Source organism: Ochotona princeps, chromosome 19, assembly GCF_030435755.1.
Source record: "Ochotona princeps isolate mOchPri1 chromosome 19, mOchPri1.hap1, whole genome shotgun sequence".
Lineage (NCBI taxonomy): Eukaryota > Metazoa > Chordata > Mammalia > Lagomorpha > Ochotonidae > Ochotona > Ochotona princeps.
In genome coordinates this window covers 36932236-36948577 of record NC_080850.1, presented here as the reverse complement: position 1 = coordinate 36948577, position 16342 = coordinate 36932236, and the positions used below count along the sequence as shown (strand labels likewise).

The window sequence follows — 16342 nt, the reverse complement described above, 5'->3', positions numbered from 1 at the left end:
AGATTTCTGCCTGCTGTCCACCTCCAGGGCCCCCTGCCTTGTTTTTGTACACTTCAGCGCTGTCCTGAACTGGCCATTCCCACCCTCCTGATGTCTCTTCTTGGGGTGTAGAACTGGGGAAGCTGGGCTAAGGCAAGATGACCCCTGAAGGGTGTATAATAGAAGTATAGTGGAAACTGACAGGTCCAGATGTGGAGACACAGAGCAGTATGCCTCTCATCCAGACCAAAGATGGACTCCCAGTGAAACTGTTGAATATATCCTGACAGTAGGAAGCTGGACTCTGACATTGTCCAAGCCTTCAATAGCGGGAAACACTTCAGCAGTGGAATAACAGACTGATGGCTGTTCATGAAGGACCACCCATTGTACTACTAGAGGAGAAATCGGCAGTGAGGGGGAGGGGACTTGAGGAAGTGGATGGAAAATCCCAAGCCTATGGAACTGTATCATAAACAAAATTAAAACAGATGACCCCTGAAGCTCTGCGAGAAAACACAGAGAAGCCTGGGAGGGCCTGATGACCCGTCTGCGCTCCTGCTTGATTTGTTCCTGGAGCTGGATCGTGGTCTCTTCTCAGTGGGTTCCAGTTGCTCAGAAGGTGTCCAGTGGTTCTTGGTGCCAATGAGAGACAGCCTGGAGCAGTCCTGTCCCCCTCACCACGGAGGCCCGAGCTGCGTGCTCTCTTCATCTCTCGCTTTCCCTTTCTCAGAAGTGGACAAAGAAGGTTTGATAGATCCTTGCTCAGGTGCTACCACTGAGGCACAGAAGAATGCCCCAAGGTTAATAGTTCTCCCACAGGTCACCCTTGCTCCAGCCAGAACACAGGGCCTGTGATGGCTCCCGGGTGCTTCCTCTTTCCCCTGTACGTCAGGAACTCTGCATCCCCTCCTAGGCTGTGCTGACGTCTAACCCTGGTTATTGGCCCAGAGGCAGTGGGGGTAGGGGAGCTAGGAATATTTCTGTAGGGGAAAAAAAGCTTCATCTTGGAGGCCTCTTGCTGTCGGATGGCAGGGACTCTGGGCAAAGAGAGGTTTTTTTCTCCTATAGTGAGGGAATCCATCTATTTTTTGGTCACCACCATTACCTTAGCTTGGACACCTGCAGCAGTCTCTTGCTGCCCCTACTTCCACTCTAGCTCCCTTCCCTGGATTCCCAGCTTGGTCACCAGCGGGACCTTTCTAAAAATCAGGTCTCAGGGATGCTCTGACTCCTGTTATATTCCTCATGAAATCTAAGCTATTTGGTATCAAAGAATTTCTAAGCCCAAGCATGAGATGATCTGGGCTGAACTTTCCAAACTCATTCTTCCACTCACACCCTCATCCACCCCTGGGTTGATTATTCTGAGTGGCAAGTGTCTGGGCCAGATGATTGGAGTGCCAGGAGGCAGTCTGCCATCCTCCTGCCCCACAGTGTGGACCCCAGGCCTGCTTGGCTGGAGCAAGCGGAGGCAGGCATGGAACCTAGGAGGCGAGGTGAACACAGCACTGCCTGCCTCGTGTTCACGAGCAGTAGCCTTGCCAGCCAAGTGTGAGTGTGATGACTGGGCATACCACAGCTCACTATCCTTGTTGTGGGTCTCTGCAAGTGCTGTTTACCCTTCTCCAAGGTGTTCAGCCTCTGTTGCATGGCTTAGTTACCATGTTCTACTCCCGGCTTCTCTCACACTAGGCATGGAACACCACAGATACCTGCCTGGAACTCACACATAGAAGTATGGAAAGCTACACCTGATTGTGACCACCAGGATCAGAGGGGACAGGAATCAATGCATGCATAAGTGATACCTCCTTTTGACCCATAGACATTTGCAAGATCCATTCCACCAGTTTGGTAAGCAATCTATGCTACACTTTGGAATTGGTTTTTTATCTTCCATGCTTTACTCTTCCCCAGTCAATCTCATTTCCTCAGACCCATTCTTAAATAAACTGTGAATACATAAACCTTTGACTTGGGTTCTGTTTTCAGAGGAGAGCTCAGGCCAAGACAGTGGACATTAAGGGTGTCCCTATAAGGCAGATCTGCAAGGAAGGCATTCAAGAACTAGAACACTCATTTTTGGACAAAGCTATGAACTGCACTGCTGTAGGTGAACTACACTGTAATATCTCCCACCCTAGCATACAGTAGCATCATTTACTGAGACTCATCAATGGTGGGTTAGAAGGAGACAAAAGGCAGGGTGAAATATTGGTTGCTTCAAGTGGTTTGTAACCAGGAAGACTGTCATTCCTAGGAAATTGGACAATGTCTGCAGACTTTTTTTTTTCTTTAATCGCAGCTGGGAGAGTATGCGGCCAGATCCTGAGGTGCTGCTAAACATACTCAAAAGCACAGGGTGGGCTCTGCACAATAGCCTAGTGACTAAATCCTTGTCTTGCATCCACCAGGATCTCATATGGGTGCCAGTTTGTGTCCTGGTTGCTCCACTTCCCGTCCAGCTCCCTGCTTGTGGCCTGGGAAAGCAGTCGAGGACGGCCCAAAGCCTTGGGACACTGAACCCATGTGGGAGACCCGGAAGAAGCTCTTGGCTTCTGGCTTTGGATCAGCTCAGCTGCAGCTGTTGCAACCATTTGGAGAGTGAATCAGCAGATGGAGAATCTTTCTCTCTGTCTCTCCTCCTCTCTGTGCATCTGCCTTCCCAATTAAAAAAAATTAAAATAAATTTTAAGAAAAAAAAAGAACACAGGCAGTCACTCATGATTTAAAAAAATGCTTAGAATTCCAATCCAAAGTTACAATAGTAGTGAGATTAAGAAAGCTTGAGTGTAACACTTAGAATATATGAATATATGAATATATGTTTTAAAAGCCTTGCGGTGGGTGTGGGGAAGCACCCAAAGTCAGCCACATAAAGCAAGGCAGGCTGTGAGAGCCTGGACCAGAAGAAATCCTCACCTCTTGCAGTCCTGGGGCAGACTATGTTGAAAAGTATGTCCAGGACTGAATGATAAGAGTAAGAGGCTAGGGCCTGGTGCAGTAGCCTAGTGGCTAAATCCCTTACCTTGTAAGCACTAGGATCCCAAATGGGCACTGGTTTGTGTCCCGGGTACTCCACCTCCCATCCAGCTCCCTGCTTATGGCCTGGAAAAGTGGTTGAGGATGAGATAAAGAAGAGGCTCCTGGCTCCTGGCTTCAGATTGACTCAAGTCCAGCTTTTGCAGTCACTTGGGAAATGAACCAATGAACTGAAGAGCTTTCCTCAGTCTGTCTGCATCTGTCTTTCCAATAAAAATAAATAAATATTAAAAATAATAGCAGACTAGCAAAGGTTGAATATACAACACAAAGCCATGACCCTGACAAGAAGGTTTGTGGGAACTTGGAACACAGAGTAAAGACATGTGGGTAGATTAGGGCAAGACTTTTAAATTCCTGGATGCCTCTAAGCCTTCAATATCAGCAAAAACAGCTGTTCTTCCCTCACTATAGGAGAAAAAACCTCTCCTTGCCCAGAGTCCCTGCCAACGAAGAGCAAGAGGCCTCCAAGATGAAGCTTTTTTTCCCCTACAGAAACATTCCTAGCTCCCCTACCCCCACTGCTTCTGGGCCAATAACCAGGGTTAGACATCAGCACAGCCTAGCAGGGGATGCAGAGTTTCTGATGTACAGGGGAAAGAGGAAGCACCCGGGAGCCATCACAGGCCCTGTGTTCTGGCTGGAGCAAGGGTGACCTGTGGGAGAACTATTAACCTTGGGGCATTCTTCTATGCCTCAGCGATTAGGATCTAGCAAGGATGCATGAAGCCTTCTTTGTTTCTGAGATAACTCTTTGAAACGTGGCATACAGAAATGGAGGTGAAGAGGCCATGTCTTTCTTGGAAGAATCTAGAAGGGCATGAGATCATCTCAAGGACATAAGATGATTGGGTTGTGGTTACCAGTTATCACAGACAACCAGAAAATACAGGCTCAAGGGAAGTCCAGAGCATGGCCCCTTCACCATGGCAGCACAGCAGGCAAAGGGAAAGGCTCCCCGTGTCAGCAGGCATGGGAGGATTCCAGAACAGCAAAGGTCAGATGGAGTGTGGATTCCACAGACTGGCATAATCACCACACAAAGATGGGAGAGCATTTGGATCCACATTGTGACTGTGGCGATGGCTAATGGGACACTCTTGGTGTCTGCAAGAGCTAAGTCAGTAGGAAACCAGGCGTTACTTTGATGCTAGAATAGCCCGCACTGCCAAAATCAGAGTGCAGAAGGCAGAGGATGGCCGTACGTGGAAATGATCACCTCCTCATGGATTTCTCAGCTCTTGGCCAGTTCTCGGAGCCTGATGATTTCAGGGAAGGCAAACTCTCTAAAACAAACTCCCAGTGCTGCCAAAGGTGTATGTGTTAATTATTTCCCCATTAGGGCTGGGTGTTTTTGTTTGTTTGTTTGCTTGTTTTTTTTTGTTGTTTGTTTGTTTTTTTTACCAGAGCAATTCTGGATGGAGAAAGGAGAAGAACCAGATATGCCAGGGGCTGTTGGGCATGGAGTGCAAACTGGGATCAATGCGGACAAATGGCAAGCACCATGCTGGGTCCCCAGAGAAGTAAAGGGCTCTTACAAGCCAGGTGACATGTTCTTGTGCAAACCGGCCCAGTGAGACTAAAGATCCACACTGGAAGGCTTATCTCGTCCCTAGGTGAGTAGCTGCAGTCGACCCACTCAGCAGCTGGCAGGAACCTGATATTTACTCCCAGTCCACGTAAGAGCTAGTATGGTAGGAAAGGCCAAATGGAGAAGGCTCTGGTACGTACTCCACCTTTCTGACCAGTAGCTGCACAGATGATCACAACATCAAAGACCTCCTTCTAAATGGCCTTCATTAAGGATGTATTAGTGTAAATGGCCTCTTCAAAACTCATTTTGAAATTTGACTGCCACGCGGTGGTGCTGGAGGGGGAGCAGCTTAAGAGATTAGGCCACAGGAGATCTGCCTCCATGCCAGCACTAATGCTGTTATTGTGGTAGTGCTTTTGTTCTCAAAGCAAGCTCTCTCCATGCATGCCTTCACGAGGTGGTGCCCTCTGCCTCATCTTGGCACAGAAAGACCCTGCCAGATGGCAGTGCCTTGCTGTGGGAGCTCCGGCCTCCACAACTGTGTCCTTTATGAATTGTGCAATTTATGGCATTTTGCTATGGCAGCAGAAGACAGATTAGGATGGAATCAAAAGCTGTCTGCTTTTGTTGATGATCATAGCAATACACATTCTGTCGCTTGCCCCTGGATCATGCCAACCCGTCTATTCTGTCGCTGTGAGTACTTAACGACTCTGATTGTCGCCACGTTCCATAGGCCATCACGCTAACCCAGTCAGTATGATTGACACAACACTAATTCAACCCAGTGAGCAAGGACTCCACACGGCCTAGATAAGACACTTGCAAGTCAGTGGATGGGAGATAAAAAATGCAAAGACCCAGGGCTATCTGTATTGATGAAGTGTTTTCTTAAGTTTTAGTTCTAGAATAAATTAAGTGAAATGAAAGCAGACAAACTAGTAAAACGAATTCCTAGAATGCTATCATGGCCAGTCTTATCAATATATCCACTTGCTTTTTGCATCCCATATTATTTTGAAACAGCTTGATGACATTGTCAGGAATCCAGCTGTTGGGAGTGTATAGGCTGTGTGTATCCTGTAACTAAAAAGCAAGTTGTGTCCCACAGAGCACTGTGCTTGGTGGGTTATTATTCTGAACTATCCACAGGGTGTCTTGGGGGCCTCTCCGTGGCAAGTAAGCCCAGAGCAAGAAAAAGATACATAAGAGGCCCTGCTGAAGTGCAAAGTTCCCTGCCATTCGGTCCCTGCCACCCAGCAGAATCAAGTGGGCTAGAGTGTTCATGGCAAACATGGATGCTGGGGAGAGTGTCTGCCAAGCCCTGGATGGAGTGTCAGTGCAGATCTCAGGATAAGGTCAACTGCGGCACACCGACTTCTGAGTTTTGCAAAGCAACTGTTTGGCCTTAACAAAAACTGAGAGTCTGTCCACGAGCATCAAAAGTTTCTGCAACCAGAGAGGCCCAGTGTGAGCTGGGCTTTGTCAGTCTATCCCGTCATAGTGGTAGGCAGGCTCATCAGCAACCGTCGTACAGTAGGAACAGTAGATTCAAGATCAGGACTCACCAGGTCAGTGGTGCCCAGGTAAGTCAATAGCAAGTGATTCAGAGTCCCAGGGTGGCCGCCTTTTCTCCCTCATCTGAAACCCACAGCCAGGTGGTCTGGGTCTCTGGGACCAAGTGATGGAGGGGAAAAATACCCAGCTGACTCACAAATGGATTGCCTGGCTATGTTCATTCTCGGCAAAGAACAACAACATGGATTGCTAAGCATCATAGCTCTGTTGAGTGGATAATCCCAAAGAATGGTCATGAAGAGAATCACCCCAACAGGCTAGGCTGTAAGCCTGTAAGCATCATACTTGTTCACTCAGTGGGTGTGGAGGGCTCAGAGGGTGTGGGGTCACACACACTTAGGAGCAACAACTAATTTCTTAGTTTGTTGGCACCTGCTCAGCTTTAACACACATGCAACCGGAATGTTGACTGATGGAGACAGAGATAGGAAACTAACACCCTCTTGTTCTATGTGGCTCTTCAGAAGGGCCCACTCACAGCAATGAGGATTGAGACAAGGCTGAGGTAGGTGACAAGAACATGACACTTACCTCCGCTGCAAAATTTAGGAGAATGCCAAGAAATCCAGTAATTAAGATCATGTTTTAATGCAATATTAAAAAAAAATCAGAGGCCAGCGCCATAGCATAATAGCTTACTTTAGTCTGCAATGCCAGCATCCCATATAGGTTCCAGTTCTAGTACCAGCTACTCCACTTCCAATCCAGCTACCTGCTTATAGCCTGAGAAAGGAGTGAAGGATGGTACAGTGGGCCCCTGCACCCACAGGAGAGACCCGGAAGAAACTCCTGGTTCCCAGGTTAAGATTGGCTCACTTCCGGCCATTGTGGCTCTCTGGGGAGTGAACCAGTGGATGTCTGTCTTTCCTTCTCTCTATGACTGTGCCATTCAAGTAAAATAAAATATTTTTTAAAAATTCACAATTTATGCAAAAATTGAGGAACACAATATGAAGGTTTTAAATAAAAAAACAGGACCAATGCTGCTGTTTGTTCCTGTAGCCTCAAACTCTAGTAGGAACCCCTGGCTTAACATGGTTACTAATCAAGGAATAGCTCAATTCTCCAGTCTTACATTGATTTTGCCTAGTTTCCTGTTCTCTATTTAAAATAACCCACCTCACACAAGCTCTGGTCTCAAGCTTAGCTTTATTATTCGGGGTGGAGGCAGAGGGATAAAATGCAGGCTGAGTCAGTGATGGTAAGGTGTCGTTCAAATAGAGTACTTGTGGACGTAAAGAGAATTTGTTAATAATTTCGTCGGATTAATAGGCATAAAGCAAAGCGTTCTGGAACACCAGGCAAGGTGGTCTCGCTGTAGGTGAAGAATCTAAGGCTCCAAGGCTGTGGGAAGCCAAATTAAGAGCCGGGGTAAGACTGGAAGGCACAGAAGGAAAGCACAGACGTCCCTCTGCGTTTTCAACCGGGAAGCTCTCCCTAGTGAAGGGCTCCAAAGTGGTGTCAGGGCCACCTGCCGCGGGCCCCAGGCAAACTTGGATCTGGGACACGGGGAGGGGGAGGTTTCAGGGGAGGGGGAAGAGGGGGCTGAGGTCTCTGCCAGATCCTAGCTCCAAGTGGGCGTTCTCCTCCTCCCTCTGTTCCTGCACTGGGGGCAGGCTTTTTGTCAACCGAGAGCTGCCGGTCCAAGACAGCCTGGCGGCCTGCCCGGATCTAACGCCCGGGGGCCGTGCGGAGAGCAGCCAGGGCTTCGCACTCAGAAGTCTGGTGTGGTGGCAGCAGCTCTCCCAACACCCCGCGGTCTTGCAGGAGGCCTGGCTTGACTGCAAGGTTTCCCTCAGGGCGAGCCAGCAGCCCCGGTCAGTGGCCCCAGACGTCTCAGACGCAGCGCGACTTTGCTCATTTCTGCCAGGCTCTGAGCCCGTGTCCTTTTTCCAAGGTGAGGCTCAGGCTGTCCCGAGGCCTCCGGGGTCAGTGAGCTAGCTAGCGCCTTGTAGGGTTGAGGTTGCCCGCAGCGAGGAGTTTCCTCTGAGGCCGGGGACTCCAACGCGGCCCACCGTGTCCTCGGTGCTCCAACTCGGGGCCGGGACGTCGCAGAACCCGTGGCCCCTGGGTTGGGCCCGGGAGGCCTCTCCGAGACCTCGCTGGTCAGCCCCTGCACCTCCCCTGCGCCCGCCCTCCCACGTGGGCCTGGGCCCGGCCGAGTCGGCGCTGCGGGTCTCGCCGGGGACGAGCGGGCGTCGGAAGCTGAGTGGCCCCTTCGGCGCGGCTGAGCGGGGCTTGGAGCCGGAGCTGCGGCCCGACCGCGCCCCGCCGCCGCCGGCCCGGGGGTGTGGCCCGCGCGCCCTCTGGAGCATTCTCCGCGTCACTCACTTTCCCGAAGCCGACAAGTCCCCTCACATGCTCCGTCTCCCGGGAACGTTCTGACCTCAGGAGACGCCCTGCGGCCCCGACACCCCGGCCCCAGGACGCTGTGTCACCCACGACGGGAAGCATGCGGGACTACGAGGACGTGACCGCCTTCCTGGGCGAGTGGGGGCCCTTCCAACGCCTCATCTTTTTCCTGCTCAGCGCCAGCATCATCCCCAACGGCTTCAACGGGATGTCAGTGGTGTTCTTGGCGGGGACCCCGGAGCACCACTGCCGGGTGCCCGACTCGGTGAACCTGAGCAGCGCGTGGCGCAACAACAGCGTCCCGCTGCTGCTGCAGAATGGCCGCGAGGTGCCCCACAGCTGTCGCCGCTACCGGCTCGCCACCATCGCCAACTTCTCGGCGCTGGGACTGGAGCCTGGGCGCGACGTGGACCTGGAGCAGCTGGAGCAGGAGGGCTGCCTGGATGGCTGGGAGTACAGCCAGGACGTGTACCTGTCCACCATCGTGACCGAGGTGAGTGCCACGTCCCCCCGCCCCCGCCTCCTCTGGGGTCTGAGGCGCAGAGACATCCCCTGCCTCACTGTCCCGGTCCCCAGGCTAGTATCATAGGATTCTACAGGTGCAAAGGTTCCCAGAGATCTCGCGGCAGAGCCTGGAGTCAGCAGAGCGCCCTTCTCACCCCTGCCTGGTGTGAGACTGGATTGTACTTCTGGGGACAGGTGCAATTCAAGGCAGCAGGACACCCTCCCACGAGTCTCATTCTCGACCCCTCCCATCGTTTCTGTCCAGTAGAAGCGATGGAGAGAACGTGGTCACCAACTGTTCTTTTCCTTTCTGAGTTTCACAACAGATGGAGGTATTGCCTAAGAGCCTACGGTGCTGTGCTGGCCACAGGCTGCCTAAGATTCACAACCTGAGTCACCTTCCTTCCCTGGGCTGGGAGGAGGGGTGGGGGAACTCTACTGTACCCAGGCGCCCAGAGAGGGGAGCTCGGCTTTCTCCGAAAGCCACGGGGGCCTCCTGGTTGCACGGGGAGAACTGGATGAGGCTCTGAGTGCCCCACTAACGGAGGGATAGGGGCTTCCCGCTGTGCAGCCAGCCCCTCGGCATCCTGGCAGTTTCCTGAGTTGCCAGAATCAGAATTCCTCCTGACACCTGGTGAGGGCCGGTAGCTGCTGGGTCAGGGCGCACCCTCCTTTGTGGGGTGGGGGTTGGGGGTTCATCCTCCTGACCAGGTTCTTGCTCTGGATCAGGTGAGTGGGACTTGCCTGCTTCCGGACCCTTCTCAGCTCTGTGTGTCTCTCAAGAAAACCCTGAAAGTGGCCTCTGTGGATCCTCTATCCCTTTTCCCCCAGCACAACCCAGCACCCAATAAGACACCCTGCATGTGGCCTCGTGCTAGGTGTTGGGTTGTGAGTCCTGCCCTCAGAGCTCCTGTGTCCAGGAGCACACTGGCTGTGTCCCAGAGAGGACTACTTCAACCCTGGGGAGAGCAATGGGATGCTGACTACCGACTGCAGATCCTGGCATGTGTCCTGTGTGACCCACGGTGTATAAACCTCTCTGTGGAATAGCAAGGCGAGGAAACACTCCACCAAGGGATGTCAGCATGTAAGCTAGGTTTGGAAATAGGAGTTACATCCATCCAGGCACAGAGCAACGTGAAGTCCAGAATGGAATTGCCCCAAGTTAGGGTGGTTGGAGCCAGGGAGTACCAGCTAGGGCCCTTCCAGTGTCTGGCTCACAGTGGGCCATGCAGGGACACTGAGGTGATGACTTTCTTCTAAGGACAGTGAGACCTGATTTGTGCCTTTCAAAGGAGTGCATTGCTGCTGCTGTGACAAGAAACAAGAACAGGGAGGCCACTTGGGAGTGCCTTCTGCCAGAGTATGGCGGCAGCTGTGGGATCTCCAGGACCTCTAGAAAAGTGGGCTGAGCCCGTGGGCCACCTTGGATATCCCTGTAGTAGCCCCTGTCTCCTTTGGTGACTGTGTTTCTCTGGTTTTAATTTCCTAAGTGGGGGCTCTGGGTGCTTGTCCACTCCTGCAGCCCTGGGGGTCAGGAGCTCATCCCATCCCACTCCGGCAGCATCTGCTGGGGAGGCAGGGCGCAGTGGCCACAGCCCTCCCTGTGAGCAGGGCTGACCTGTCTGTTTGCCACTTCCTTGCTGGTTTGGTGGATCTAAGGGTGTAAGAATAGGTATCTACTAGTCCTGAGTCCTTAGCTACTTACGTGCTGTGATCTGTTCACACACGCAGGCACCAGGATTAGGTTTCTTCAGTAGCCTTTCCTGTTCTTGCTTCCTTTATTGGCGATGGGCGGCAACAGTAGAATAAAATGCTCAGTGGGCACTGGTAGCTGGGAGAGGAGTGAGGGAAGCAAGCCTGAGGGAAGTGTGCAAGAGTTCTGGCGTCAGACTGGCTGCAGTGTCAGTCTCACAGCACTGCCAAGCGCCTGGTTGACTTTAGGTAGTTTACCTTGGTTAGTGCTTGTTTCCTTACCTGTGAAGTGTGGCTCTAAGATGCTTACTAAAAGTAACCATTAAGAAAGTACAAATCAAAGTCACAGTGAGATACTGCCTAGAGGTCACAAGGAGGGCCAATGCCAACAATGGAAGAAAGAAAGGGAGGCAGGGGGAAAAGGAATCTGGGGGGGGCAATGATGAGAGTTGGTGAGGAAGTGGGGGAGTTGGAGCCCTTGTCCATTGCAGGTGGGGGTATAACATGATCGCAGCACTGTAGAAGGCAATTCAGCCGTCCCTCAAAACACCACACTTCTAAAGGTTTGTGGAAAATTCATATTATGAAAACACTGCATGAATTTCAAAACATTTTTTGTGCCAAAACAGACTTATCTTTCACATCCACTTTTCCATGAGCCTTTTGAAATGCTCTCATATTTATAAGATAATTGAAAACAGAGTCTCAAAGAAATATTTGTATTCTCATGAGTCATACCAAACAAGACATAAAAACAATGCCAACAGTGTTTGAATAGATTTAAAAAAAAATGTGCTCTCAGGACTGGCGCCATGGCATAGCACACTAAGCCTCAGCCTACAGTGCCAGCATCCCATATGGACACCAATTTGTGTCCTGGCTGCTCCTCTTTCAGTCCAGCTCTCTAATAGTGGCCTGGGGAAGCAGTGGAGGCTGGCCCAAGGCCTTGGGCCCTGCACTCATTTGGGAGACCTGGAGGAAGCTCCAGGCTTTCAGATAAGCCCAACTCCCACCATTGCAACCAATGTAGTTTTTTGGGAAGTAATCCAGTGGATAGAAGATCTTTCTCTATCTGTCTTTCCTTCTCTTGGTAACTCTGCCTTTCACAAATATATATTAATGAATCTTTTTAAAAGAAAAAAAGTTATGATTGAGGTTTGCAAAGGCAAGAAGAGCTGATACATGCCACAATGTGTATGAAGCTTGAAACCATCATGCTTTCTGAGCTCAGCTAGGTACTGAAAGACAAATACTGTGTGATTTCACTGATGTGGACAGTGAAAAGTGGTCTCATTCACAGGAGCTGACAGAGGCTGAGGAAGGGCCAGGATGGAAGGGTATTGTCTAGCAGATCCTGCATTTTAGCTTTTTAAGATACAGAGAATATTAGAGATGGCACAATGAGAACTCTATGAGCAGATAGCACGGTAAATTTTCGGTTGCGTTCATTTTATCACACTCTTTAAAATAAAGGATAATAAGTTGCCCATCTTATCTGAGTTGGAGGGGGGCAGAATAGAAAAACTCGAAGAGTCTGTGCCCCAGGCTATATACCTTGATGGCATACACAAAGTCAGGCACCAGCAAATGGACTACTGGCTTTGGCCCCAAGCTTGTCTGTTCTGCCCATTAAACACCATTAGGTAGCCTTGACTCACTCGGTTCAAGGGAGCGGGAAACTGAGGCAGACATCTCTGAGCTGGTCATTACTCCTCCTGGACGCCAGATGCCCTGTCAGCTATATGTGCTAAGCTATGTGTTGGTGGCCACCAGTGGTGTTGGTTGGGTGTACCTGGTACCTGGTGTAGTTCTATAGCTGACTGCATCCTCTAGAAGACCCAGGGTGAAGTTGCTGGTGGCTACCAACTCAAGTGTGAGAGGACCCAGGCATGGGCTCCTGGACACACCATGTGAGCTACCTCTCTGGGGCCTTGTTCTCCAACCACAGCCCAGAGTCCTGGACAGGGAGGAACAAGGAGATCCAATCTCTTGTTAACAGAGAGCTTCAAGAAGGCACTGAGGGTAGCAAGAAAGAGTGAGATGGACTAAGCCTGTCATGTCTCTGGCACCTGTGTGGGACTTGCTACAGGAACCCAGAAGGACGCCCCTGCTCTAGCTAGCCAGCTCTAATAGAGGGGAACAGCTTGAGTGGCAAGCAGGTGGGTGGCGTTTCCTATTCTTCCAGTGTGCATACCGCCCCAACACTGCCAACTGGCATGGAAACTGGCACTTTGGCTGTCATGACAACATTAATATTAACCAAATTGCCTCACCAGGGCCACACTCAGATGTGCCCTTTGACAGGCACCAAGATCAGGCTTCAGAAAACATATTTGGCAGAAATACAGTTGGAGGAGACTAGGGGCTGCCCCCAGTCCTGGTGCCAGAGTGTTTCCCTCTGTTTATCAGAGGTCTTGCCCCACACTTTTTGTTGCCTCTCTGCAGTGTTTCTCTGACAACCAACACTAGGATCTCAGAATGTGGCTTTCTTTGCTCAGAGATTGCTTTATTTGCACCTCCTGCCAACTTTCTGGATGAACAGACTGCCCATCGCTCCTGGTGAGCAGCAGAATGTTCAGACCCCCAGGTAGAGTTGGGAGAAATAAAAGGGGAGGGGGTGGAGCATGACAAGCTGCTCAAGAGGAGCTGCAGGTGCATCAACCCCCCTTCCCCTACCCCACCCCATCCTGTGACAAGCTACATCTGACTTATGTTTAAGGCTCAGGCAGCTGTCCTCTAAAATCCTGGTGTGGTTTGGTTTTGTTTCGTTTTACTGATGTTGTTCATTTTTTTTTTTTTTAAGATTTATTTATTTTATTACAAAGTCAGATATACAGAGAGAAGGAGAGACAGAGAGGAAGATCTTCTGTCCAATGATTCACTCCCCAAGTGAACGCAATGGCCGGTGCTACGCCGATCCGAAGCCAGGATCCAGTAACTTCTTCCAGGTCTGCCACACGGGTGCAGAGTCCCAAGGCTTTGGGCTGTCCTCAACTGCTTTCCCAGGCCACAAGCAGGAAGCTGGATGGGAAGTGCAGCCACCGGGATTAGAACCAGCACCCATATGGGATCCTGGCGCGTTCAAGGCAAGGACTTTAGCCACTAGGCCACACCGCCGGGCCCTGATGTTTTTCATTTTTATTTAGCTGTTTGAGAGGCTGACAAAGACAGCGCCCCTCCTCTGGTTCACTCCCCAAAGATGCTTGACAAAAACTATGAGACCAGAACTTGATCCAGGACTCCTTTGTGGGTGCTAGGAACCCAGTCACTTGAGCCATCACCACTGCCTTCTAGAACACGCAACAACAGTGAGCTAGAGTCAGAGCTGGTGCCAGGATACCCACAACTATTATTTTTCTTCTAGTATTTATTTGAAAGACAGTTACAGCAAAAGAGAGAAATCTTCCATCTGCCGGGTCACTCCCCAAATAGGTACAATGGTCGGGACTGGGCTAGCCAGGAACTTAGTGTGAGTATCCCATGTGGGTAGCAGGGGGAGTCCAAAGTACCTGTGGGTTCTGATACTTTCCCTACAGGAATTGACCACGGATCACCTGGAAAGCTCTTGCAAACATTGGACACCACTGAGGAGGACAGTGTGCAATGACTCGTGGAACAGCTAATCTATCAGAAAAGAAAAACGCACAGAGAGGTAGCTAAGTCCAGCCCTTCCACAGTCAGAACATACCTCCAGGGCTTGCCTCAGAAGCAACTACAAGGGATTTTGCCTTCACCTGGGGTAGAATGTGGGACAACTCATACCCCAGGGAATTGCCCAAAAGAGAAACCAATCATGCAGCAAAGAGTGGCGGCTTAACAGCTGGATGTGGTGCTAGCAGAGGCTGACAGACTAATGGAAAAACAGGGGGATATAGAATGCTAATGTTACCTAAGATGCCCGATTTTTAACAAAGATTACAAGACATGCACAGAGACAAGAAATTATGATCCACCCATAGTGGTTAGGAGAGGGAGCTAGAAAGCAACAGAAACTGTTTGACTTACAGAGACTTAAAAAAAAAAAAAATCACATGCAAGTTTCAAAGAGCTAAAGAAAGTCACACTTAAAGGCAAAAGACAGTATGATGAAAAAAATGTCATCAAACACCAACCAAGAGACACAAATCATATTAAAATGTCTGAACAGAAATCGTGGAGTAAAAACTTGCACCAACTACAATTAAAAATTGACTAGAGGGCTTTAATAGACAATATGAACAGGCAGAAGAAAGAATCAGCAAATTTGATGAAGAGGATTAGAAACTGTGCATTCCAAAGAAGAGAGAGAGAGAGAGAAAAAAAAAGAATGCAGAATAAGTAACAGGGTCTCAGAGGAGCATGGTATGCCCTCAGGAACATCAACATATGCATAAGGGGAACACAAGAGAATAATACTGAACAAATGATGGCTGGCAGTTTCCCAAATTGGATGAAAAACATTAATCTACACCTCCAAGTAGGATAATCACAAAGAGATCCCCATTCCATTCCATCATAATGAAACTGTTAAAAGCCAAAGCAGCATAAAAATGATCTGTCACCTACAAGGGAAGTCGGATAAAATTAACATTTGAGGACACAGTACAGTAACTGAAAAGTGGAAACAACCCAGGGTTTGCCAGTTGATGAATATACCCAGACTATGGAATACTATTCAGCCACAAAAATGAATGAAGTGCTGGCAGCTGCTACAACAGCATGCCTTGATCAGCACAGTGCTGAGGGAAAGAAGCCGGGCACAAAAGATTACATACTGAATGATTCCATTCGCATGAAATATCCTGAACAGGAACATTCGTGGAGACAGAGAGTGGGCTGGTGGCGACCAGGGCCTGAGGGAAGAAGAGAATGGAGAGTGAGTGCAATGAGGGCGAGGCTTCTGTCCGGGTGATAAATTAGGACTAATGATTACAAAACCTCTGTGAATAATAATAACAAATATCAAATTTGATACTTTACAAGTGAATTTTATAGTGGATAAATTTTAGCTCAGTAAAGCTGCTATAAACAAAAGTAGTCAGAACTTTTGGGTTTTGTTTTATTTTGCTTTTGCAGATGGTTCAGCAATTGCCAATTTTAAGCTAAAAAGGAAATGGGTGGTAATGCTACATCTATTGCTAACTAATTATTACTTCTTACTTCCCTCCTAGAAGGAAGAATAACTGAGCTGTTGCTAATTTCTCATTCATAGTCATTTCTAGGATTAAGGTCTATTTGTAAAGGGATTTTATACCTTATTATAAGGTAATCTAGTGGAAGGAACTTTTTGCTAAGAATCTCTTTCATCTAGTCAGGTTTAAGTGTAGCTTGCTTTGCTTATTCATCCAGGCTATACTGTCATGATTTTGCTTGGGACAAAGGCATGATGAGGCCAAACAGAAAGAGAACCACCATTTAATGAGGTCTATGCTTTCTGTCTCAATACTGTCACCTCATTTACAATGAAGACACAGGTGGGTGGACGTGAATGAAGGGCCCCAAGTCATACAGAGAGAAGTGGCAGAACCTGAGGAAGCAGTGCTGCCTTCCAGAGGTTCTTTGCAGGTTGGTTGGGGTTCACTTACTGTTGTTGTCCTTCATGGCTGTGGGAGAGGCTCAAACTGCCAGGCTTTGGCTACTCAGGGTTCAAGGCTGAGGGTGGTTTGAGAAGGACAG

At 49.5% G+C, this 16342-nt stretch overlaps 1 protein-coding gene across 3 annotated transcripts in view; it reads left to right on the top strand.

The window, feature by feature from the left end:
• Positions 1-8441: 8441 nt before the first annotated feature.
• The window catches only part of LOC101523198 (solute carrier family 22 member 4), a 37597-nt gene continuing 29696 nt past the window's right edge, over positions 8442-16342 (top strand). The window contains exon 1 of one of the 3 annotated variants that reach the window (XM_004586390.2): positions 8442-8981. In XM_004586390.2, coding sequence (XP_004586447.2) covers positions 8589-8981 — 393 coding nt within the window. In that variant the 5' untranslated portion in view covers positions 8442-8588. The remainder of the gene's footprint in view (positions 8982-16342) is intronic. The other 2 variants (XM_058677312.1, XM_058677313.1) reach the window with 2 other exon arrangements.